This window comes from Centropristis striata, chromosome 4 (genome assembly GCF_030273125.1).
Source record: "Centropristis striata isolate RG_2023a ecotype Rhode Island chromosome 4, C.striata_1.0, whole genome shotgun sequence".
Taxonomy (NCBI): domain Eukaryota; kingdom Metazoa; phylum Chordata; class Actinopteri; order Perciformes; family Serranidae; genus Centropristis; species Centropristis striata.
This window is the reverse complement of record NC_081520.1, coordinates 11715001-11741020: the sequence shown is the minus strand read 5'-3', so window position 1 is coordinate 11741020 and position 26020 is coordinate 11715001. Positions and strand designations below refer to the sequence as shown.

General features: G+C 39.6%; 1 protein-coding gene across 4 annotated transcripts in view; it reads right to left on the bottom strand.

Annotated features, from left to right (window-relative positions):
* Positions 1–535: 535 nt before the first annotated feature.
* synrg (synergin, gamma) overlaps positions 536–26020 on the bottom strand; it is a 40063-nt gene continuing 14578 nt past the window's right edge. For 3 of the 4 annotated variants that reach the window (XM_059330760.1, XM_059330761.1, XM_059330763.1), the window contains 13 exons: positions 25426–25671; positions 25203–25342; positions 22979–23103; positions 21895–21957; positions 19468–20433; positions 14195–14746; positions 12668–12831; positions 12450–12503; positions 11626–11722; positions 11152–11300; positions 10125–10235; positions 9967–10005; positions 536–1532 (listed from right to left, as the gene is read on the bottom strand). In XM_059330760.1, the coding sequence (XP_059186743.1) occupies positions 1401–1532; positions 9967–10005; positions 10125–10235; positions 11152–11300; positions 11626–11722; positions 12450–12503; positions 12668–12831; positions 14195–14746; positions 19468–20433; positions 21895–21957; positions 22979–23103; positions 25203–25342; positions 25426–25671 (2838 nt within the window). In that variant the 3' untranslated portion in view covers positions 536–1400. The remainder of the gene's footprint in view (positions 1533–9966; positions 10006–10124; positions 10236–11151; positions 11301–11625; positions 11723–12449; positions 12504–12667; positions 12832–14194; positions 14747–19467; positions 20434–21894; positions 21958–22978; positions 23104–25202; positions 25343–25425; positions 25672–26020) is intronic. The other variant, XM_059330762.1, reaches the window with a different exon arrangement.

Here is a 26020-nt window from a genome sequence, read left to right as displayed (position 1 = left end):
CATTTTGAGAGTATCAGGGCATTTAAAAATTTCATGACTTTTACGAAAAATATCGACATGCTATAGTATGACTTATTTTTTTTTACATTTTGGACATCTCAAAATATGTTCTTGTGTTAATTTCTGGAAAGCCACTCTACTACATGTATCAGCAGACTATATGAAAACCATTTTGAGGATGTCATCGAAAATCTCATAAAAACGTTTTCACTATAGCAGTGTTGTCAAAATTTGAATAACATCATTCTATAGCATGTTTCCAAAAATGTTTAAAAAGTCATAGTATATAGTATGTCATTAAAAATCTCATGGAAAAAGTCATAGTATCGAATGTTGTCCAAAACCTCCAGAAAACCTCAAATCTCATAAAAACATCATACTATGGTATGACGTCAAAAATCTCATGAAAAAGTTTAGTATGTCTTCAAAAATCTGCTTAAAACATCATAGTATATGTTGTAAAAAAATCTCCTAAAAAAATTCAAATTGGTCATAAAAATGTCATAAAAAATGTCAAATATAAATAATCTCAAACTTTATATAAACAGTAAATATTTTTATTTACATCACATTCACATTACAGTTAATCATAATTACAATGCTACAGCATACATAACACTGTAATATACAAAAAGTGCTGCTGCAATTTTAGTTCAGAATCAGTTGACTTCTTCCAGATGTTCAGCTCGAGTTGCACACAACACCAAGACACAAAAACAAAACCGTTAACATGGTTCCCCTCAGGTCCCAACTTTTCCCCCATTATAAAATACACAATTTAAATACCCCATTCTCCTCAACAGTGCAAAGAAAACGAAAACATTCAAAGCAGTCAATTCAACACAATTCAGAAAAAGGTAGACACCTGCCTCAGTTTGAATGTTAAAAGATTTCATAGAAAAAAAAACAGAATTCCAGCAAACAGACCAGACCAGCAAATGTAATTCAAGTACAATAATGGGCTCATGATTCAACACCTCTGGTTTAGCGGGAAAAGCGAGAGTAATGAATAAATATCCTCTCAAACAAAAACAAAGCAACAAGTGACATTAAAAACTCAACATGTTTGTCTTCCAGTGTTTTTAATGATATTGCACACCTAATAATTTAAATATTTCACCTGCTTATTTAGTAATCTCTGCTTGTTTGCAGTGGGGATCATCTCTTAAAAGCATCATAAGTCATTGATTTAAATGAGTGATACAGCTGACCTGAAGCTATTCATGTAGAAGAACAAAAGTGTAACAATAACACCGTGGATGGTAAATATTTATAGAAAAGTTTTTAAATTTTAACAAACTACCAGAACTGAGTGACAGCTGAGTTGCGGCAAAAGAGTAACATAAATAGAGAGGGATCCAGTGACATTAAATGTCTTTCTCTCAGTCCAAGGTGAGAGCTCAGAGCAGGTCAGGCAGGATGAGGCCGGGGGGTTTGGGCTCCACACAGTTAATCCAGAAATTGGCACAGCTGGCGTGGTACTGGTGGCCCCCGTACAGCAGCTTGAAGTTGTCCGTCTCTGAGTTGAACGCCTGTCAAAGTGAAAGGGTGAGATATTACACAGGGGGATCACAGAGACAATAAGCCCATCTGTGCACACAGGAGGAGGAGGAGGAGGAAGGATAGATATGGACAGGAAGTGAGACTCTTTCTTTTGCCTTTAGCTCTCGCTACTGCTGAACTGAAACTGAACACACAACTATAATTTATCAGCCACTTATAAATCTGTTCTTCATGATCACTATCCTACATCCTTGAATAATAAAAAATTAGAACCTAAACGATATGATTTTAGAGGTGGAAAATTCATCGATAACCGATGTGGTGGCTGATATAGAATTTTTTTTTTTAACTGGAATGAATAGACCTTTTTATGTGTATTGTGCACAGATTTTTCACTACTATGCAAATGTACCCAGAAAGCTACTATCTCAAGGCTAAAACTTTATTAAATAATATTAAACATTATTAGCCAATTCTATAAATGATAGTTGAGAAAATAATGAATAGGAGTTAAACAAAACATATATATAAATAATAATATATAATTACTGTTCAGTTTCAGTTAATTGCTGACTATTTAAAAACAATTAATAGCTAAACACCATTTCTAAATCACACCAACCAACACTTGCTGCATTATATATTGTGTAAAAGTTTTCATAACGGCACATACACTGATTCCGGCAATATCGGCCGATAATATCTGTCTTGTATCTTTCGGGCTCTACTAAAGATGCACACCAATGTTAATTCATGGCATGATTCACATGCAGCACTGTGGTACACAGCTTTCATAGTCGTGACCCTGCTGTACATTTCAGCCACGTTACGCATGAAAAAAGCAGCCTCTGGCAAGAAAAGGATTTCAATACTCATGGGTTTTCAAGCATGCAATATCTGTTAGGAAAAAACAAACTTTCTTATTTGTTTATAACTGCATGCGAGGAAAAGAGGGCTCAAAACATCCACTGCATATAAATGATACATAACTGAAAACAGGTACAACACAAAGAGTCTACAGTACATAAATCTCAAGAAAATCAACAAGGTTTCCGAAGAACTACGGCATTTTCAAATTAAATTTGTGGAATAAGCGCAGCATCTTTGTTACTTCTGTCTTTGTGGTGGATGAAGAAACAAAAAAACACCACATGACATTGAGGGAGACACAGAGACCTAAGACCTTGTGAATGCACAGTGCAAGGCATCTTTTTACACGCTGTATATGCTTTTAAGATTCAGTTACAAGTGTGCGGCATTGAGGTTGTAGCTGCCCACACAACCCAACTGGTATAATGTTTCCTTACCAAAGCATGATTCTAATATCTAATAAAAAACAATTAAATTTGGCCCATGCACAAACACAAAGTTGCCATCGTTTTTACCTGAAATTATAGGTCACAAAAGACATATTATAGTATGCCATAAAGTTTCACTAAGAAAGCATATTAAGATAATATGCAATAAAATGTTTCATTAACCTGTTATTGTTCAAGACCTTTTTGGTGGTTGTGGGCAGTGGATGTTTAGGGGGAGATAGCAAATTAACAAAGAATGCCACATAGAAGTGAGTACATCTTCTGAAACCTGTGAACCTGAAGATTAATTTGAGATAAAGCTCAGCCTGTGTGTGAAGTTGTTCTGGTCAAAAACATCTAATTAAAATCACTTAATTAATTAATTAATTAATTATTGAAGCCTATTATGGCAAATAAAGGGTCATAACATTAGTGTACGCTTTCTAAAGTCCTTGTTCAACTATGTCCCATAAGTTGTTGCAACAATTTTTGGGTTAATACCATTTGCTACACACATTTGGTGCTCAATAATGCTAATTTATTCATATCGCGAATCAATAAAAATGGTCAGAAAAAACCTCAAGAATATAACATCAATATATCAAGACCTTTGGAACAACATAGAAGAATCCATGCTGAGATTTGGGTTTAAAGACTTTGGTCATTTTGGAGATTTCTGCGATTGTAGAACAGAAATGCTCGTCATCCAAACTGCTGAGAAACTCCCTTATTGTCAATATACCTAGGAAAGCTGCACATCCTCTGCATGCTCTAGGTCTCTAGTTTATGGTTGTAAAGTCATGAGGATGTGATTATCCTAGAGGTCACAGCAGCTTATTTTATACAGTGAGGTCAAGACTCAAGAAATGCCATCACTGCAATGAACTGGCTACTACTGATGACTAACGTCATCCCACATGAAGAAAACTGGGCTCACTGGATGCACAAGAGTCTCAGCTTTCCACTGATGCCCAGTTTATGTAATTCAACGGGACTTCTGAATAGTAACAGGTTAAAAAGTCATAGTATAAGGTGTGACATTAAAAATACCATTAAAAATGATATATAGTGTGACTAAAGAAAAAAGTGAAACAAATGTCATAAAAAGGCAGTCTCTTATGTCACAAAACATTTCATAAAAACGTCTAATGAAATAATAAAATATGTCATAAAAAAAAAGTATGACAAGTGAAATTTACCTGAAATTATAGATCACAAAAGACATGTTGATGCATGTTGTTTTATCACACGTTTCCTCTTTGATTACACAAATCAAGACAGACAAGCATGAGGACGTCTTCTTGCTGGTACTGCCTTGAGGCCGTATGTCTAATCAGATGATGCTACATCTGCAGTTCTTATGGTAAACGGATTATCATAGAGGATTTGGTTGGTTTAACCCTAACTAATGTCACATGCTGGTGTTTATTGTCTCATTAAGAGTAAGGTTGCTGGACTTGATGTCATTTCCGTTATTGTCTGTTCCAACAGTGGAAAGACGAAACCTGTTGCTTCAGAAGATGATTTGTTTTTGTACCGGAAAAACTTTGTTGAACTTAGTATTTAAACTTGAATGACTGAATAAACTGTAGCTCTTCTGAAAATGAAATGTGGCGATGTGATCCCCACTTGGGTGCTGTGTGTGTGCAATCACGAGATGCTAATGCGTGTGATGTGCTGCTTAAGAGTTTGCATCCCTGGTGAAATACTGGAAGCTGAAGCCGGGAGAGAGGGATGAGTCATGTGCAGTGAATCATAGCCTCCCACACAGAAGGAGAGGCATGCAGAAAGCAACTACTGCATACAAAATACAGCACCACAGCACACCATTAAGTCAAACACATCTCCACCTGCCTGAATGCAGCACAGATGCTCCTGCTGGATGAAGGATTTCTCACACAAACTGAATGACACATTTCCACTCTCTGCTGTTTGCTTTTTTTTTTCCTCTCTCTTTTTCTCACGAACTCACATTTCACAAGCAGAGCGATTTCCTTTCGGAGCTCTTTTGTGCCCTGGCCTACTTGTTTCCACAAACCTGCACTTACGACTGCCAAAGCTGGAAAATGTTAGCAGGAGAGGATGCTAAATGAAACGGTGGTCAGACAAAGACGCACTGTGATGCCTCCTCCTTGCACTGCAGAGCCCTTTCCCTCTCAAACCTGCACTTTTCTCTTCACCCTTACACACTCTGACTTCTTCTTAGAGTTCACCTGTGTGACACTGAATGTGGGCCAATTTAGACAGATGCTATGTATTATTAAGCCTTTTGGACTCACAGCCACACCGCTCTACTCTACTATGACGCACAAATGAGAGTATTCAAGCTGGAGCAGGTGCAATAAAACTATAACTCCACTAATTCAGCTGACCTTTGTAGCTGCATGTAAAGGTTAAGGATTCAGACTGAGCCACCACAAGGTTAGATCACAATACAAAATTACCTGAATCCACTAACTGGGTTTCCATATTTCTACTACTCTTTACAAATTAAAACAAGAGGCATGATTACCCTTAACCTCCTGTTTTGTTTTGTTTTAGTCAAAGCCTGTAAGCACAAGAGGAGTCAGCATGTTCGTGCAAAGCCCAGAGCAAAGAAATGTGTGAACAGAACAAGCAGCAAGCAAACATTTACATCAGCTGTTTCACCAGGACAGATATCCCTTTTCCCAGTTTATTTGTGAGTGAAAACATGAAAAAAAATCCAAGTTATTACAACTCTGAGGTCCTCCACTTTTTCCATCGCAGAACTCAAGAAATTTGGCTGCGAATGATCTAAATTATTGATTAAATGTTTCAGTCCAAATGCTCACAGTAGCAGATCAGTGCAGATTGTCTCTGAAGTACACCATTACTGTGATAGTACTTCACTTGTAAAGTAGCATATAACACTGATGTATGTGAAGGATTTCAGTCTTTTGAGCACTTTTACCAATAAGTCTACCCAGTAGATCATGTAGAACCTGTTTTATGTTGAAAATATGATCATCAAATAACATAAAAATAAATATAAACTTTTCAACAAAATTTTGTCCATTTTTTACCACTTGATCATGTTTTTTTTGCTGCTGCTTCAACAACAACAAACACTTCTTTGGCTTTTGGCTCAAGTGGTCAGGGAGAAGGCCTCTGCACCTCCTCTTGACTCTGTTTTCAGGCTTTGGAAATCTACCCCATAATAGAAGACTTTGGCCAATTACAAGGCTGTTTCAGAGACGGGGAGTTCCTACTAGCTTTTCTACAAATGCTCAACACTTGCTCAACAATGCACGTCCCTTTAAATGGTAAAAGCCTGATTCAATGGTGGAAAATCTGGCAGAAAAAGTTGCTATTCCAGCATCGCCAATAACTACCTACACTGCAAAGCAACTCAACAAAAAGACGACTGACTCAAAAAGAGTGTAAAAGAGAGTCTGACTATAAATGTGATAAAAAATGCGTCAATATGGGCAAAGTGTTGGAGAGATAATGTTGATAGTTTAGACTTCTGCTGACCAAAGCCAGCCTCAAATCACAGTCTGTCATCTCAAAGGCACAAGTTTACGAAGAAAATGGGATGATAGTTCTCACAGGATTGCTACTATATAACGTCATCAGGATCAAAGTCACGACCTGGACGACTGAAATGAATGACTTGTAGGTTACTGTATGCCTGCTTAGTGGGATGGGCTTACGACACAGAGGAGAGCTGAATGAAGAAGGCTGTGGTGTCCAATACTGGGTGTTTTTCTCTCCCTTTTTGGCTTTTTCCAGAAAACTGCCTATCCCAGCTTTAAATCCTTGCATTTCGCCTAAAGGGTGTTCTGCCCACACGGGCCGATGGTGACATAGGCTACATCATTCCACTTTTACATCATCATCTTTTATTAAATTGTGCATTTCTTCTGATTAAAATTGAATAAATTATGGAGTTTGGTGATTTAAATCACCAGCTATTAAGCAATGCCTGCTGTGTGTGATTAGCTAATGTTAATATACGCAGCACTTTCACATTCAGACTGTGGAGGTCAGACAGAAGCAGTACCTGAATGCTATTTTCTTTTTCCAAAGCCTGTATCATAATAACCAATTTCAGACTGAATAACTTTCACATTCACACAGCACTTGATTGCTGACCGTGATTAACCCAAACATTTCTGCTTTCACTGTCAGAGCCAGCAGCCGGTCTCGTTCAGAGCTAAAAAAAAAAAAAAAAAAGTTCTTTACTCAGAAAAAAGCCCAACAAAATCTACAGAGATTTGTGTTGTGTTCTTTGTTCTTCCCTTCTGGAATTTTTCAGAAAAATATTTTGTCATTTCCCAATCTTTTCTGGGCTGGTATTACCCAAGCATTCGACTGTGTAGGAACCCTGCTAAGCTGAAGCATAATTCAGCAGGCTGTGACAAAGAAGGGCCACCAAAAACTTAAATTTTTGAGTGTATGGATCATTTGGGGGAAATATATGCAAAAAGGCTGGGAGTGTTAGCACTCCTGTCTTACTTCTTGAAGCAACAGCTACACAGAATAATCAATCCAAAACCTAAAGGCACTTCAGAAACCTGCATTAATACAAATAGCCAGAAATGCTAAATTATTCAAGTTAAAATCCTTTCCAGTGCTTCTCCCAGTAATTGCTCAAATTAGCATTTATCATTTAGCTGAAGCGCTGGAGCATCATTAGCTGAAAAGTAGCACTTATGATAAAACATAACTGCCTTTGAGTGATAAAATGAGCAGAAGCTGCTGCAGGTTGTCTCTGGTGTGCATGCTCTATTGGCCCCTAGGTGCAGAAAATGCATGGAAATTTGGTAAATCTTAGATGCAAACTTTTTTGCACCATTTAGCAACTTTCATAGGAATTTACAGGCCACACCTCCAAATCCGCTAAAGATGTATATATAAGGGCCTCATTCTAAGCTACCGAAAACACAATAGCTCCTAGTTCCATGTGATTCTGTACTGGTGAAAACATAGTTGTGAATATTGTATTCCATTTCTGCCAATAAATCCCCCCCAGGTCCTAGACATTGCTCCTTTACGTTCAACTGCTGTCAAGCATTTTTCACATTTCTTTGATGCAACATCAACATCTCCTCCCTTCAATACCTTTGGTTGAAAAACAAATCAGTACCTCTTCACTAAAGGACAATGCAACTATCAGTGCCGTCTGCTGTAGCCAACGCTGTTCTTTCACTTCATTATACTCCGAGGGGATGCTATTCTCCACTTGGCTTTTATTCGTTCCTACCAGTGTGGCTTTGCCAAAAATGCAATTAAAAGATGGGTTATTAATCTCATGCTAGTGGCACAGAGACAAAATAAAACTGCATTAATTTCAGCCTGCCTCAATGCACACCAGAGTGAGAGGTGAGAGAGAGTGTGTTTGTGTGTGCAGGTCTATTGTCAGCTGCACTCCCTGCTTATGACTAATGTGTAAGCCACATCTGCTCGCATCCGAGATGCCTCTCAGTCAGCCATATCTTGCTTGGACCATCCATCTGTTTCTGGCTGAGCAGCAGAGGGAACATGAGAAACAATCAGCGCCATCATCCTGCCCTCTCAACCGCAGGGTCCGAGAATACCATTAATGGCCCACGTCAATGAAAGGCACAGCCACCGTAGGCGAGGAGATAGACATACAGCAATTCTGCACATAGCGCCCCAGTCCGAGTTAATAACTGTACACTTATCAGAAACACCAATGGTTGTTAGCCGAAAGTGGTGAGGTGAGCAGTTACCTCGAGATAGAGGCGACAGGATAGAAAATGAAACCCTTCCAAGACAAAGTGACGACCTTTGTGAACTTGAAGAACCAATCCCAGAGTGCAGGAACCAACCCAGAGGGGCCAAAGTGACAACTGTTCCTCTCTCACTAATTTAAAGCATGCACATTATCCTGAGACACTTTTTAAAATCATCCTTCAGTATAAAAGCTGTAACCACTCGTTAAGCCCCTCCTCTGAACAGTGAGTGTCCAATTATAGCTTAGCAACCACAACTTTGCAGATCAGGCCTGTCAAGCATTGGATTTCTTCACATGGTGACGCAGTGTGAATGTGGCTCTAATAACTCAGCATGAAGACAGTTTGAAGGGTGGTATGTTTTAAAAAAAATCCCCACAGGACTAAAGTCTAAAGAATGTTTTAAAGTGTGTTTGTCTCCTCTAAAGTAAGCTGCAATCATTAGCATGTCACGCTAATTAGCATAGTTGTTAAAGTAAAGTTAGCAACCAAGAGTTATTTCAAAAGTCAATAGGTCTATAATTAACTGACTACTTTATTTTGTGCAGCTTCAGGTTACATTATAACAACTACCATATCCTGCATAGTATTTCTATACTGTGTGGAAGCTGGTCGCTATCAGAGTTTAGCCAAAAGTTATTTTGCTCTTTCATGCTGTTTGTTAAATATAGGGACGTTTACAGTCTTGCAACTCCGGTTACATGATATAGCATTACATACTATTTAGCCTTTATCCTAAAAGCATTTTCTCATTTGTAACTTTTAAAGTACAAACAAACTAAGCAGCCAGTCCTGTTAAAGCAAAAACAAATCTGATCTTACATACATAGTACTAGTAACAGCTTTTAGATGGATCATCAGCTGGTGAGGATGCTCAGTCTTTGCCTGGGACATTCAGAATTTGATCCAGTCTTCATAGCTATGAAACAAGAGTTGGCAACATAGAAAAGAAGCATAATAGCTAGTAAGCTATAGCTATTATGTCATGAAGATTGACTCCTACAGGCAGGCTATATAAAAGTGTTACCAAAGTAGGAATTTAAATAAAAGAAGATAACAGACTACTGATCACAAAAGTGAAATGAAATTATTGCCACATTAAGAATGGGTGCGATGAAAAGCTGCTGAGTCATTACAAACTGCATTAGCACCATGTGGGAAACGGAAAGCTTGACAGGCATAAGACAGTAACTAAGAGGGGCGGGGCTTTAAGACAGGTCAACTGATTCAAGTGGCTTTGGTTGATGTTTTTTTGAATTTGTGTTTGTTACAGTGCATTTCTATATAGACGACTGGTAGTCTATAAAAGAGAAGCAGTGGAGGGAAGTGAATCCTGTCACTTTGGCCCCCCCACCAGGCTCGCCGGTAAGAAGAGAATAGGCCCCCCGAGGCCCCCAGCATGAAAGAGTGAAATGAGATTTGGGTGACAGTTGAATTTCTCATACTCGTTTAAACAGACGTCCAATAGTGCCTTCTTCTTTGTTCTGCAAAACGTTTCAAAGTCAAAGAAATGTCAGTTTTTATCCGCTGTGGATGAGCACAACAACATCTATGAAAAATGTATCCACTAATGGTTATTCTATGAGTGTGTGTGAGCACAAACCTTGCTGCGAGCGTCAACGTTGAGCAGACACACCCCACATGCCAACTCCTTGGCATTCTTGATGCCGTGCCTCAGAATACAGGAGGAGAAATCGAGGGAGCTTTCATCAGGCTACATACACACAAAAAACACACACACACAAACAAACAAATTTAACTTCTTGCCACAGGGCAAAATTTAGTCATTTCTATTCTTTTAATAACAGCAGTGAAAACAAGTCTGCTTACAGTAAACATCTCAGAGCATCATCAACTTTTCATAAAGACTCTGCCTGACTTCAGCTATGTGGAGGAAAAACAAACAATACCAACATAACTGTCTCTGTTCTTTTAAAAAGAAACAGCTACCTACATGCTTAATTTAAACATTAGCTCCTTTTTTCTTTTTCTCCCTTTCCTCGAGATACTGTGTGTTTTATCTTCTGCAGTCTGAAAAACAATACTGCTCCACTGCTGGCTCTGTGGACGAGGACAGACTGTGTCCTCTCTGTTTCTGCTTCACAGACAGCTGGATAAATAAATCTATATAGTCCTTGTCATCCCTTTTGATCTGAACAGCAGACTACCAGAAGGCTCTGGCTACATCGCAACCAAATCAATGAATCATTGATTTTAAGCTAATGGACCCACAATATTGGATTCGCTAACATTCATTATGTTATTGGCAGCCTTTTTATTGTGAATTGACCCACAGTGTTTTATCATCATGTGTATTAGTGTAGTGTACTTGAAGAGTGTGAGATAATAGAAGTAAAATAGATGTAAAAGAAGCTGCGGACAATAAATTAACCCATTCATTTTTTGGCATTGTGACACACGTCATGTGCCAAGAGCCAAGTTGTGACAGCACCTTATTGATATATATTTTTTTATTTTATTTGCACCATTTCTTACTTGTACTACAACTGCTGCACAACGATTTCTCTCTGGATAAATAAAGTTGTATCTTATCTTTTTCTCTGTTTGGGAGCTTAACTGTATAACTGTCCTGTCTTCTGCCATATTTATGTAAAATTCAAGCATCTTACAGCGAGCTTGGCCAGCGACATGAAGCCCATGAGGTTGTTCCACACGCGGCTGATGTCCTTCAGCAGCTGCTGCAGCTTCTCGGAGCACACGGCTGTCGCCTTGATGCCGAGCTCCACGCGTCTTGTGACACGATACACTTCCACCACGCCTGTCAAAGGGAACATACAAGAACAAACATCACAAAAACATGTCTTTTTTAGTCTTCTTGTTCCATTTTCTGGGATGCTCACTGTTTGCCACTGGTAGCTCATTAAAAGCAGAGAAGCACAATAAGGGAGCAGGACCTTGTCAGACCAGGCGGAGATAAGCCATCACACCAGAGCTCCTTTTAATCTTGTCCTCTCTGTCCTTCAGAGGGTGCAAGGCCACACATGTGGTTCTTTAACAGCCTCTTGTTCACACTATACAGCTAGTGCTGGGCTTGTTTATGGTGGTGGTGTGTATGTGTGTGCATGAGGCTTGTGATTCCTCACCCAGCAGGTACTCCATGCCCTGAGCGGACTGGATGACCTCGGTGCAGACAGAGGAGCTGCTGATGCCGTTCAGGATGTTGTTGGCTTTGGTGATGACCTTAATGTGGGAAGACAGAAGCCAGCGTTATGACATATACACTACATACATTTTAGGGGTGACACCAAACAGTGTAATACTCAATATTGTACAAATGACCTATGCTACTCCTACAACATAAAGCTTAAACACAGGGGGATCAATGAGCAAAAATACATAAATAAAATATTTAATCATCTGTCGATTATAGGCAAGACTTTTTTAGTTGAGGACAACCCTTATACATAAATACATTTTCATCACAATTATAACTGCTGAGAAGAAGAATATGCTTTCACCCTTTTTTAAAAAGTTTTTGGGATGTCTTGCTGACAAAACAATCAAAGTTCTTTTTTCACATGGACTAGTTTCTGGCTAACAGACACTTTTTCTGGGTCTGACACCATCCTCATCAGAATTAATAAATATTCCAGCAGAAGTCCAGAGAGTGAGTTTTCTCATTTTTATTCAAGCTGAGTTTTCCTCTGGCACATATTTAGGTGTGCTGAGGCTTGTTTGATTTTTTAAGGACACTTTAAAAATGGCTTTAAATATAAATCATAGAGGTGTGCTTGCAGGGGGAAAGAAAACTATTTGTCCCGATTCAACATGAAAAATGTCCTGAGGTCGAAAAGCATTTCAGCAGCTTTTGGTTATCTTAATTATTCAATAACATTCGTTTTGTCACTCAAACAATTAAGTCTCGCAATGGGAAAAGGTCAGGCACAGGACGCAAACAAATACAAACCTCCAGAGCGCTTTCCAGACACCTTTGCCACTCGTATGCGTAGCGTTCGCTCTCCTGCAACAACACAGAACAAAATTATCTCAAATGAACACAAAGGCAGAACAGAACAGAAGGAAAAGTCTGTATTTTGTAGCCTTTCAGTCCTGAGTATTGTTCTGAAATTTGGCGGTTGATAACAGCTCCAAAATGTGTTGCAGTTAACGCCGGGCCCTCCTCACCTCCACCTCCCCAGTCAGGTCCTTGTACTTGTCCCTGATGACAGGCAGAGCAGGCTTCTCACTCAGAGTGTTGGATCGGTCTCTGAAGGGCTGCTCTGGAGCCGGAGATGGGGGCGAACGTCCAATCTCCTTGTCGCCCAAACTGTGACTGCGTTTATGGGAGCCTGAGGCAAAGCAAGAACCACAAACTTATATTTAAACGTTTTTTTAAAAATGGTTTTATATATCAGTTCAGCAACCCATTGCGATGACTCATTTTGAGATATGCACCTGTTAGTTTGCAATCATTATACTTCCATTCTGTTGCAGCTAATTCCTCCAGGACAAGGACAGCATGAGTAAATACTTAATTTGTGACAAACAATAATTACGTACAAAACAGAGGCACAAATATGCAGATATGAATTATTCATAGGGGCTCACAGACAGACAAAATCCTGGCAGGGTACCACAACAAACATAGGCTATTCCAGTGGGGCTGGCAGTGCATGTGTGTGTGTGCGTGTATGAGAGAGAGTTGTCCAGACACAGGTAATCTACCCCCCCTCCGACTCCTCCACCACCCACAGAGACATGCGTCATCCTCCCACCAACCCAGAAGCTCCATGATGATCAGATTACTGTTCCACTGGGCGAAGAGAAAAAGTAAAGCTCTCTTTCTCACACAAATTAAATCCAGCACAGGGAGATAAATCTATGGGGCAAATGGGCTTTTATCACAGTGCAGGAAACGCTGATAAATTATTCGTGGAACATGACACCAGCAAACAGCAGTTAAAAAACGAACAGCCTTTCAGTGGATACGGTTAATTTGTGCTTATGGATTTGTTGGCCCCCTCTAATCCATCTCACCAGCCATTAGAGCAGAGCTGTCATCTCAACACTGCCATCTAATGTCTGACAGCTTTATTACAGATCTGATAGGGCCGAACATGTGGGGGCGGGGTGGGAGAAGATGCTTGTGGAGAGTGTTGTTGCGCCATTTTAGGGCCAAGGGTTTAGAACTGACCAGTAGTGTTAATGGAAAACATGAATTGTTTGGTTTAAATGATGATAATAACATCACTTTATAGAGCTGAAAAAGATTTGTTAATTCGTGATTTGTTAATCCACAGAAAATTAGATGACAACATGCACACATTCACTCATTCCCGTTCCTCAGATATGAGGATTTGATGCTTTTCTCTATTTTATATCATTGTAAATGATAAAACTTTTTGGACAAAACAATTTGAAAAGGTCATCTTGGGTTCTGGTAAATTGTGATGAGGTGTTTTAAAATACATTATATGCATTTTCTAAACTACTGATTAAAGGCTGCAATCTGTTGTCATTAACAAATATCATGTTTAAGACATGTTTATTTTAGATTGACTGGTTAAAAAAATGTCAGAAGAACTACTTAAACTGCAATTTAATTTTTTTCACAATCCAGGGTGATATTCGATAAATGACTGATGAATTAAATTGATACTGATATTGATATTACACACATACTATAGTAGGTTCATCATGATTGTGACTCACCTTGAACACAGAGGTCAAAGGTCGCTAGTTCGTTCTTGATCATCTCCTCACTGGACTTGACTTTGGTCTGAGAGCTGGCTTTGAGGAAGTCAGACTTGCCAAACTTTGGCTTGTCCCCCTGAAAGGCTCCAAACTCATCAGAAGCCTCACTTTGGTTTCCCTCGGAGCCAGCCTCAGCGGTGGCAGCCGGCGAGTCAGACTTTTCAGAAACAGTACTTGCAAAGTCCCCAAAGTCGTCCTCGTCATCGACGCCTCCATGGTCGCTTGAGCCAAAATCAACAAAGGCTTCAAACTTGTCATCTGTGGATGAGCCATCCTCGGTGGGGAAGGAGGTTGTGATCTTTGCTACGGAGCCGCTTGTGATGTTTTCTGTGCTGCCAAAGGTCAGCTCCTTCCTCTGTGCTGGTGCTAAAGATGGAAGGGAAGCTCCTTCAAAGCCCTGCGGCTTTCTGACCTCACCGGGCACACATTCCTCCCGGTCTGACCAGTCATAGCTGGCCAGGGTGCTGAGGGCCGAAGTCCCAAAGGGGTCAAATTTCATGTCGTCTCCTTCTGTAATGACAACACAGACATACCGATGGTTCCTAGGAATGGCAAAGATGCTGTCATGATAGGAAGGATATTAATGAGCCTGGACAAGGGACTGAGATTACTGTTGGATTAATATCATGTCAGTTATCTACAGTTGAAGTGATACCTCTTTTCTCATGATGGGAATTTAAATGTATACTTCCCCACTTATCTTCTAGTGGTGTCTAGCCCTGCAGATAGTTTTAGTTTTAAATGCCCAGGTTTTAATATATCAGACTGACATTTCTGTGGTGGTCAATGAAACGTTTTAGGACTTAACTAGCATTTTGTGTAGCATCAACTGCACTACATATTCAATAGTGGCAAGAATAGATGTATTGTAAATGGACCCTTCCCATATTTTGTTGATGTGAAAACAAATTCTGCAACACATAAACCGAAATTCAGCACATTTATGATGTCGACTTCTTCATTATAATACTAGCGCCTGACTAATTATTGTTGTTGTAGCTGTAATACATCCTCTCACCCACATTTTTGAGTGTTGTGTTTAATAAATTATCTCGCAAACGGTAAACAAGTTGTTTTGATGTCTGAGCTGAATCATGTTTATGAGAAGAAAATTACTGCCGTCATTTTGCTGAAGCACAATGGATACTAACGCTGCCTTTTTGTAGTGGACAATTCCCTCTCCACTGGCTAACACTTGCTGTTCACATTGATGACAAACAGCTCTCCAAATGATAATAATCAGAGTAGATCTTTTCATACTAAATGCAACCCGAGGAATGTTGTATCAAGGCTCAAACAACATCAATAAAAGATCTTTCCTGTCACTACATCTGCTCTGTTTTTACACTGTGTTGTGATCAGTTTCTTTATGACTAACACTATCTGACACAGCATGCACACATTTGTCAACACTTAAATATTCAGGTCTTCCTTTCAGTTTCTTGCACACATTCTCACAAACGCACAAATCGACCTTGTCGAACCCTTCCTATTTTGCATGACAGAACCGTCAGATACAAAAAGCAATTTGTGAAATTGACAAGGACCTAGTGCTGTACGCCTCGTGTCATTAGATCACTTTGCGGCTTCTCAAGAAAGGAAAGGAGAAAATAAGACGGTACGCATTTCAGCAATACCAACAGTAATATTTATTACGACAACATGAGTAGAGAGAAAGAGAGAAAGGTCACAAAGTACTGTGAAAGAGGTCTATCATTACAAGAGGTTTGTCAAACTAACACTTGTAAAATTAGATTTCAGTCATTTAGAATACAAGGGCATGCAGAGTCAGGAGAAAAGGAAGAAAACAAACAGCGAGAAGGTAAAACAAAGATTATCCGAGGATATAGAAGCAGGAACCAGAATGAGAAGGCACATTCACAGACTAAAATCAGTAATTTCTGGGGAGATGACAAACTTTGTTTTACTATTAGGATGTAAAGCAACAGGTGTTTTGGAAAAGATATGATTACAGAACACTTGAAAAGCCAGGTTGAAAAGATAATTCAAAGAACAAGCTCAAGGCAGGAAGCATTAACCCTTTGAGGACCTGAGGGGAGAAATTGGTAGAGCATCCCATAAATCAGGAAAGGCTGTGTAAACTGCACTTTAGGAGCAGTGAGGACTTAAAAGCCACAATTTAAGATGCAGCCGTCTTTATACATTTACAATTATAAGATACGATTTTAGTCCTGGTGTTTACTCTAATAGCAAAATGAGATTATCACAATATTTGCATTAATCTGCATGTAAACACATGAAGTGATCTTGTTCAAGCACTCAAAGGGTTACAGAAAACAAAGAGGGCCATCCTTACACCTGACATCCCAGAAAGGACCTCAATTACATCCAATCACAGATGCAGAAACAGATTTAAAGAGACAGTATCCTTTTTCTCTTGCTACAGTGATTGTTTGTCAAAGCAGGCTAATGTGCACAAACTCTTATGTTCTTCTAAATAATAGCACATCATTATTACTCAAGACAATAATGTTTAGTTTGGAATGTTAACCTAAAAATATTTTAATCTTACTTAATACTGTAGGCTACATTTAATTTACATAGTTGGCAAATCACAACAAGATCAAGGAGTCTTTCATAATAAGAGCTTGTATTCCTGTAATAAAAATACACTATTAAATCTGTATGTATACATTTTTCCTTCGATAAAAACAACTTGCAATACTGTTATGCATAAAATGGTATCTTGTATTATGTTCTTGTCAATTTCACAAATTGAAAAGGCAGGCACACTGCAGCAAAAAGCAAGGCAGGAAGGGTAATACTAACGTCATTATGTTCTCAGAGAGCCAGACCGTAGAGCCGCACATGATAATTCATGCTGCAATATCACAGATAACGGTAAAAAAATAAATAAATAAAAACAGATTCCTCAAAAGGAACATCACAAAAGAAATACTGTCTCTTTAAGATACATGTCCAGAAACACAGTGCAAAGCATGGTGAGGTGCTCAAACTGCTCGGCCTGCTACACTTTAACAACAGGTTAGTCCCAGAGCTCTCCGAGAACAAGAAGATCGGATAAATAACGGTGAGAGGGAGAAGTGGAGCAGCTGTTACAGTAGTTTAAAAGGAATGTATCGATGTTCAACTGGGCACTATTATCAGCTGTTTTTGCTGCAGCTCCATGGACTGTTTGTTTGAACACATCATCTTACTCTGTCAGTACAGAGGGGCCAGTTTCCTTTCCTCCACTGTAAAGCAACTGAAATAAGGCAATGGGGATGTTTACATTTATGATTTCTTCTGATTAGGAAGAGGATATTTTAGATCCTTGGATGAAATGATACAGTATACATGTTTAACTGATAATTAACTGATATGTTGAAATACTTAAAGCTTTAGTAGGCAGTTTTCTTCATAATTGGGCAGACATTCAATAACCTTTTAGAATATTTGAGACTTTGGCCAATCACAGGTTATTTTAGACATTTCTACAAATGCAGACGAGCATGCACGTCCCTTCAGGTGCTGCAAGCCTGAATCCATGTGGGAAAATCCTACAGAGAAAGTTACTATTCCAGCATTGACAACAGCTGCCTGAACTGCAAAACAACCCAAAAAATGGAAGACAGACTCATCAAAAAGAGTCTGACAGTTAACGCAATAAAACACATAGTACCCATACAGGTTACTGTCTGAACCATGTGATTATGCCTGCGCTTGCCTGGTGGGACGGGCTTAGGACAGAGGGGAGAGCTGCTGTTTTCCTTTGATTTTCAAGAAAACTGCCTACCCCAGTTTTAAAGCTCAGAAACATGCAGAAAGTTGCATGAGTAAAAATGTGTCACTGTTGTCAGGTGAAGACTCAACTTGCAGAAAAGCTTTCAAATAGTTTAAAAAAGGAAAATAACAAATGTTTTTTAATTGCAAGGCTTTCACCTGACAACAGTTCGATGCTGTCTCCGGTTACACTAAGAATGTTCTTGAATGTTTTCTGTGAAACATGAGCCATGACATGGAAGGTGATATGTTCTATCAATAAATGATGAGCACTGGAGAGAAGAGGACAGGAAGAGTGGACATGAACATTACCTGATAATTACCGAAACTGGGTTAATTTCCTTTTAGTAAACAACCTTCAACAACACGTTTTATGTTAACTTTACCTCCACTTTCATGGATGTGAGGTAGGGGAGAAAAAGCCGACATGCTATGGAAATGTCTCATAATCAGAGGGCCTTTTGATCCAAATAATACTGCATGGTAGGGGTGAAATACTGCAAGGTAATACAATAACTGACGTACATAAAGATTTAAAAAGCACACATTCAAACTCAAACACTGGCCTGGGAATTGTATTGCATCAAGCTATGATGCACCAAAAACATCTCAGCTGCTTTTGTGTCGCGATTCACTACTGCTGTATTTCAAAATAGCTTCTTTCCTGTTTGCTATCTAAGGAAATAAATACATTTCAACTAATTGAAATTATTATATAATACGCACCAAGCACAAACTAAATTTAACAGCAGTTAAAAAGGTGAACGATGGCTATCAGATAATGCCTTTGGTAGACCGCAGCCTATTGTGCGAAACCTGTGAGAATAAACAAGACGATCGTCGCCGTAACAACCTCCTGTACTCGTCTGTATTCAATTCAACCTCTCTGTTTGCGTTGCACGAATCTTCAACAACACACACGCAGAGTTTGGTCTTTGGAGACAAAAGGAACACCGACAGGAAGCACGGTGTCTGCCGCTGCAGCGTGGACACAACAAACAGGGCGCTTATCCGAGTCACACAGATAGCAGGCGGGGACCTCATCTTTGAACTATGACTGCCAACACATCAAAACCACACACTCTTCATTTGTAAATAAATACAGATATGGGCCAGGACATTTCTGTTGTTACAATTATAATATATGCATGGAGGGAGGGAGGAGGGGAAATATGGAAATAAACAAAGAAGGGAGGAAGAAACTAAGGTTTTCAATAAATAAATACATAAATAAATAAAATGAGATGAATGATGAAATGTAGAATGAAATATATGAAGCGTCTAATCTGATATGTCATTCATGTAGTGTTACGACGGTCTTCATTATTTGAGCAAATTCAATTGAATTACACCCTCATTACTTGCCCTTTGACCGCCTGTTTGGTGGTCACTGTGGGCACTGAGGAGGAGAGGCCACTGCTGGCCTTGGAATTATAATAATAATACTGTGACGGGGCCTCACCAGAGCAATCGCACTAGTTCCTCACCTGTAGCGGGGGGCTGGTGGGCTGAGAGACCCGGCAAATCCAGAGAGCTGTCCGACATCACGTGTTTCAGGTCTCCGCCCATGTCCGACAGCTTCATGTCCAGCTGTACTGAGAGTGCGTCCTCGGAGTCGTCCTTTCCTACGCTGCTCCCCCCGATGGACGGGAGGTCGAGGGACTTGACAGAGGCGGAGTCCTCTTTGGCCTGTTTGAAAGCGGCCACCTTGTCCACCAGAGTCTTTTCCGAAGCCCCGAGCGCCGTGCAGAATTTCGAGGACTGAAAGTCAGCAAAGTCATCCGTGTCACTCTTGAGAGAAGAAAAGGAGCCACCGCCACTCTCCTTAGTATCGTCGTAGGCCAAGCCTCCCTCCAGAGAAAGCTGTTTGAATACGTCGTACTTGTCTGAGCTCTGCTGAGGCCGCTGCTGAGTGGAGGTCTCCCCTTGGACTCCCACGCTGCTGCTCTCGCCTTTAGGCTCCCCACCAGAACTACCAAAAGCCATGAAGTCTGCAAAGTCGTCCTGAGGCGCTGCAACAGCTCCTCCAGCTGCTGAAGCTTGAGCAGCATCAGAGGACGAGCCGAAGAGGGCAAAATCACCAAACTCATCTGCACCTCCCCCTGGAGGTTTGGCTCCACCTGGTAGGAGCACTAGAGAGGGGGGCACAGACACTGAGGGAAATGTGCTGGGTTTTGTCTCAGTGGGGGCGGTAGCAGAGGGCGCTATAGAAGAGAAAAGGTCCAGGTCGGCCATATTGAGAGGGTTTTTGGGCTGAGAAAGAGACACTGCTGGCTGTTGCTGCTGCTGTGGTAGTTGTTGTAGAGACTGAGAGGTTGGGAAAGCAGAAGGGAAGGCAGGTTGAAAGATCTTGGCCTGATCTGAAGGGTCTAATGGAGAGACGCTGTCAGCGGTTTTAAAGTCTGTGAAGCCATCATCAGCGCTGACAGACTTGAAATCTGCAAATCCTTCCCCTGGGAACAAAACAGAACAATTTAAGATCATTAAAAAATATCTATCATGGCAGAGAGACATAATGGGAAACTGACAGCTGCACCAGTCATGATTCTGTTATTTTACAATCCTACAAGAAAGGAAGCAGGTGGATTAGTTACGGTTCTGCCACTCTGTAAATGTTCATTGTAAACTTCCAGTTTTCTGATGAACAGTGGGCTGCAGAGTATCAAACCAACAGCACACAATACTGAAAAAAAAAAACCTACCTCATCTAAAGACATACATCCACACTACCATGCAATGTACTGTTCACAATGGAACAGAACGTGAAAAAGCAATTCTGCAACAAAAAAAAATCCATCTTAACAAGTTATTGTTTTTCTTATATGAAATTTGGAGGTCAACTTTCTGCCAATGCAACTGCAGCATTTTTTTGTTAAGTATAGTATAGTAGTAAGTATATTTAAGATTTGACCATTACTACTGGTTTGGTAGATAAGTATCCTGCATAAATTCTATAGAAAAATAAATTATTTATTTATTTAAACTTTTTTACTGTACAAAAACACTTTACTACTTAAGGGTAAGGTTAGCTAAATATGTTTAACCAAATGTAAGGTGTACTTGAGTAGAGATGTAAGCCAATAAAAATAAACATGTTCTATTTCATTTGATGAGTTGCAAGTGGTAAGTATTTGTTATGGTCCTAAATTGAATAGCATTATATATATATCGGGTTGTTTCATATTTTGTTGACAAATTACTTAAACCTAATAGAAACTAAATTACCAGTTAAGATGGGCGTTTTTTGCAATGATAGAACTATATATAGGCTTTAAAAAAGAGCAGCTGAAACATTTTCGCAACAGAATATTTTTGTCTCAAATCTTTTGAAACAAGCCGCTGGTATAAACCTTGAAGAAAAAAGTCAGAATGCATTCTTGAGTTTTAGCGGTTGTTAATCTACTGCGGTATAATATATGCATAGACCGAAACAGGGAATCTGTTCACACTGCTGCTGTACGGTGGAAAAGAGATAACTAATGGGCTCATTAAGGAGATGGAGCCTGACAATGCCAAGGAAAGGTCACCGCAAAGCATGACTTACTGGAGTTGTAAGAGCTGTCCCCATCGGAAACTGTTCTAATGAAACAGGGACGGGAAACACATTGATATCAACACTGCAGGCTTGCAAAACAAGATACAGTGTTAAGAAAAATGGCATTAAAATATGGCATTGTAGTGACCTGACAACTTTACCCAAGTTATAATACAAGGTTTAATAAGAGGGAATCTCACACTAGGGACCATCTCTGAGCCCAATAGGTCCTAATTGTCATTTGGCAAAGTGGCCAAAAGGATTTGTCTCAAAAAACACCCTGAAATGTAATACATAAAACAAGAGTTTTGCTAATATGTGTGTTTTTCAGAGAAAGAAAGAGACTTGAATGTGTAAGAGGGGTGGCTGAGTTTCTTACCAACTGGTTTCTTGTCAGCAGGCTGCTCAAGTTGTCTGAACACACTGTATTTATCTCCAATATCTGGATCAGAACAAAGAAAGATGAATGGGTAATGTATAAACGGAAAATACAGAAAAACAGAAATGGATAGGTCAGATTATTTGAAGTGGGCTCTGAGCTACTTATCAGTCAGTTTTTTATTTCCTACAGTACTGACATTGAAACTCAGCAATATACTACTGTGGACAGGGGCAGCAGCTAAATAAATGCTATATATTCAGTATACTTTCAGTGCTTTACCTTACCGTCGGAAACTGAAGCCGTTATATCCTAATATGTTGTCTTCAAAGCCACAGGACTACATTGACAACAACAGTAATTTTACCACACAGGACATGATAACTGCTGGTCTACTACTGCCTTGATCTGTTAGTTTGTTTATGTTATTGTGAAACTTTGGATAATCTGAACCACGCTTTTAAAACAGCAAAAGTCACACATAAACACAACTAAACTAACCAATGAAAGTGAGGATAGAATAGCAACTTGCATGTTTTGCAAGGTAAAATTACTGTTTTTGTCAAAGGAGTCTGGTGGCTTTCAAGAGAGTATTGAACACAGGTTCAGCAGTGAAAATATTCTAAATATACCGTGGACTTAACTGATATGGTCTTTTGCTGCTACCCTTGTCAACTGCAGTAAATTGCTTAGCTTCCATGTTACCATGTTACTAAATCATAATACTGACTAGTACCTTTATACAACCTCACAAAAATTGTATCATTCCTTTAAACTGGAACTATTTTTTTTTATAGAAGGCTTATCAGAAGTTAAAAATATTAACATAAAACTGAAGGTGCCCTTATTTAAGCTGCTTTGGAAATCAGTCATTTCTCTGTTGTGATGGTAAAATGTGTGGAAACCAATGAGAGATGAGACATTATCTGTGTTAATATGTTGGTTTAAACAGCTCAGGATCATATTTTTTCACCGCCTAACTTCATCATATTTTCTTTTAAAGGTTCACCTGGCTGGAGCATTTCATGGAGAGCACAAAATGTTCTGAGCATACCGTCCAGTATATGTGAGGTAAAGAAGGTACCTGAGGCAGGGGGTGTAGGCTCGGCAGGCTGATCCACAGACAGCTGCTTGAAGACAGCGTATTTATCAGAGGACGTGACGGAGGCGGACGAGGAACCAGACATTGGAGTCAGCATGGCAGGCGCACTGCAGGGACACAATAGCTATAGTCAGACATCAGTAAAGAGTGAGCTTCAATAGTAGAGCTTAATCCCCATAAGCTGATTGAACATTTGCCCTGAGCTCAAGAAAGTTTGGTAAGAGTTTGTTTAAAGCTTTTCCATTCTGAATAGTACTAACTATTATGGTGACGATGCTGGTGATTCAAGTTGAGGGTACTTTAAAACTTTAATTTATTCATGCAAATACTGAAAAAGTAAAAATAAAAATTGAGCTTGAGCTACAATCGCACATATCACATTTTGTCTACTTTCATATAGTGTGAGTGTCTGTTTTAATTGATGTCTTGCCTAATTATCATTGCAGTCTGTCAATGTTTGGCATTATGCTGTTTGGATTTTAAGAAAGGTCTCTTTGATATATTAAACATCTGTGCCGCTTCTTTAAACAATGCTTCTCCAACTTGGGCACAGATGACTGGGCCTCCCTGAAGTTCTTTTGCTGCCAAATGACATTCAGCCAAAAAAAAAAAACCACAGTCCTTTTGTAGTGCTAGCAAGTGTGCTTCTGGTTTTTAATTTCAAAGTCTTTTTCAATAAGTTTTTAACTTATCTTGTCTACCAATTGTGTATTGCCTTGAACCAAGTTACATTTAAAGGGACATTTTGATATTTTTAATAAGCTACAGCCAGCAGTCAGTTAGCTTAGCTTAGAAAAGCACTTGAAACCGGAGACAAAGGGTAAAATCACAGCAAAGATATAGTTTAGCATGTATACGCCCAAAAAACCTCGAATTATTGCTTTTCGGACAAGTTGGGGACTTGTTTGAGAACCGAAGGGTCGCTGGTTCAAGCCCCAACACGGAACAAGTACTGAGCATGGACTGGCAGCTGGAGAGGTGCCAATGTGGTGACTGGGTACTGCTGAGGTGCTCTTGAGCAAGGCACCAAATCCTCAAACCATCGAACCACTATCCTGTGTAGCAGCCGCCTCTCCCTGACGCCAGTAGGCTGATTTGGGCTGATTTTTTAACCTGATAGGCTGATTTTGTAACCTTTGGAGTCAGACCAGTGTTTGTGCTGAGCTAACTGGTAGTTGTCAGTAACTTCATCTTTACCATACATAAATAAGAGTGGAAGCAATCACCACAGAGCATATAAGCATAATCAGAAAATGTCCAACTATGTTTCAGCATCACAAATAAACATATATGGTGATATGGTGACCATTAATGTCATGTTCTGATGCCCCTGGGAGGTACAAAAAACAAATCTAAACTAAATCTTACTCTACACTGAAAAAGAAGCTGATCTAATCACATATTAGAACCAAGCATTAAATGATTAAGCTCACTTTCCAGCGAATATTAGTTTCTTCAAAGCCCTTTCTCTGAAACACATCTGACAGTAAGTTATGCCTGCCCGTTCAGGCTGGCAAACCAACACGAGCTTTTCAGCTTCTCATTTAATTAGACAGCGGTCTCAGACTGTGGGGAATTCTTCTTACACTGCTGAAACAGTCAGGAGTGTATGTTGTCAAGGGAGAATAGGAGGAATTATAAAACGCCTGTGCCACTTAGATGTGAGATACTTTAGTTCTGCTTTCTCTTTGTCTTTCAGCAGATAATTGCCTTTCAGCTTCCTCTCCAAGAAAGGACGGTCTCTCGGCTTGGAAAGTAATATAAAGAAATGAGCTTATCTACTGTCCACCAAAATGAATTCATTAAGAGATGACCCAAACTCATTGCTATTCTAGGGATGTTATTACGAGATATTAAGACAGTGTGTCTGACTGTATGGTTTCCAAGATAGACGATGTAAGACACAAATATTATGCAGAACAACTCAGCTATAAATAACCAACGAGGTCTGAATATTAGACCATCTTCACTGCAAACCTTTACAACTTTTCTTTAGAAAAGTAGATCTAGTTTGCAAAGGGAGACAGAAATAATGAGGAACGCTGAAGAAAGCATTAGGGTCGTATCACAGTGAATCACCAACTACAACTTTCAGCTTTTTAAGTCAATGTAAGCTTCAATTAAAACTACATCTCGCCAAAGCTAAATTAAAAGATATTTAATCTTTTAGGCTTTGCAGCATCTCCACTCTACTGACAGACGTTACCTGTTTTGGTGCTGAGAAGCAATGGTGGTGGGGAAACTTCCACCAGAGTCCCCCTGAAACTCAGTGAAGGCCTGGTCTCCTGTTCCTGCCTTTGGAGCCTCCTGGAAGTCCTGGAAGTCATCATCATCTGCTTTGGTCGCCTGAGTCGACAATGTATCAGTAAGTGAGATGTAAATTATGATCAACTAAAGGAACATGTTGAATAAAGGCATGACCTTGTTACCTGTGCAGGAGGGAAACTGGCAATGAAGTTAGTGTTTGTGGGTGCTTGAGCGGGTGGTGCGGGTGTCATTGCCATGACTGGTGGTGCTGGTGTGGGCATCGCCATGGAAACAGGGGGTTTCGTCATCATGGGCTGCTGGTGCTGGGGCATGACGGGGGCCATGGCCATAGCCAAGGCCGGCAGGTTGGGCACTGGTGGAGAAGCGAACTGACTGAGGATTTCCACGTTCATTGCTGGCAGGCCACTCTGAAACAAAGTTCAATGTATATGAATATGATAAGTGATATTTCAGGTTTGTTTTAATGTCAAGAAATTTAATGAAAAGACTAAAACCTGAAAAGAACGATATACATCTTATTTCTCTTAGAGCTTGATTGTCCAAAAAATGATCAAAAACAGTAGAGGTGTGAAACACTAGAGGCCCCACGATACGATTTTATCCCGATACTTTACTCTCGATACAATATTATTGCGATTTTAAGCATTTTTCGATATGGTGATATCGCGATACAATATATTGCAATTTAACTGTTTAATTGCATTTTGTGTCCACAAAGAGAAAATTCTCAGTCTATTCATCTCACTTTAATCTTTT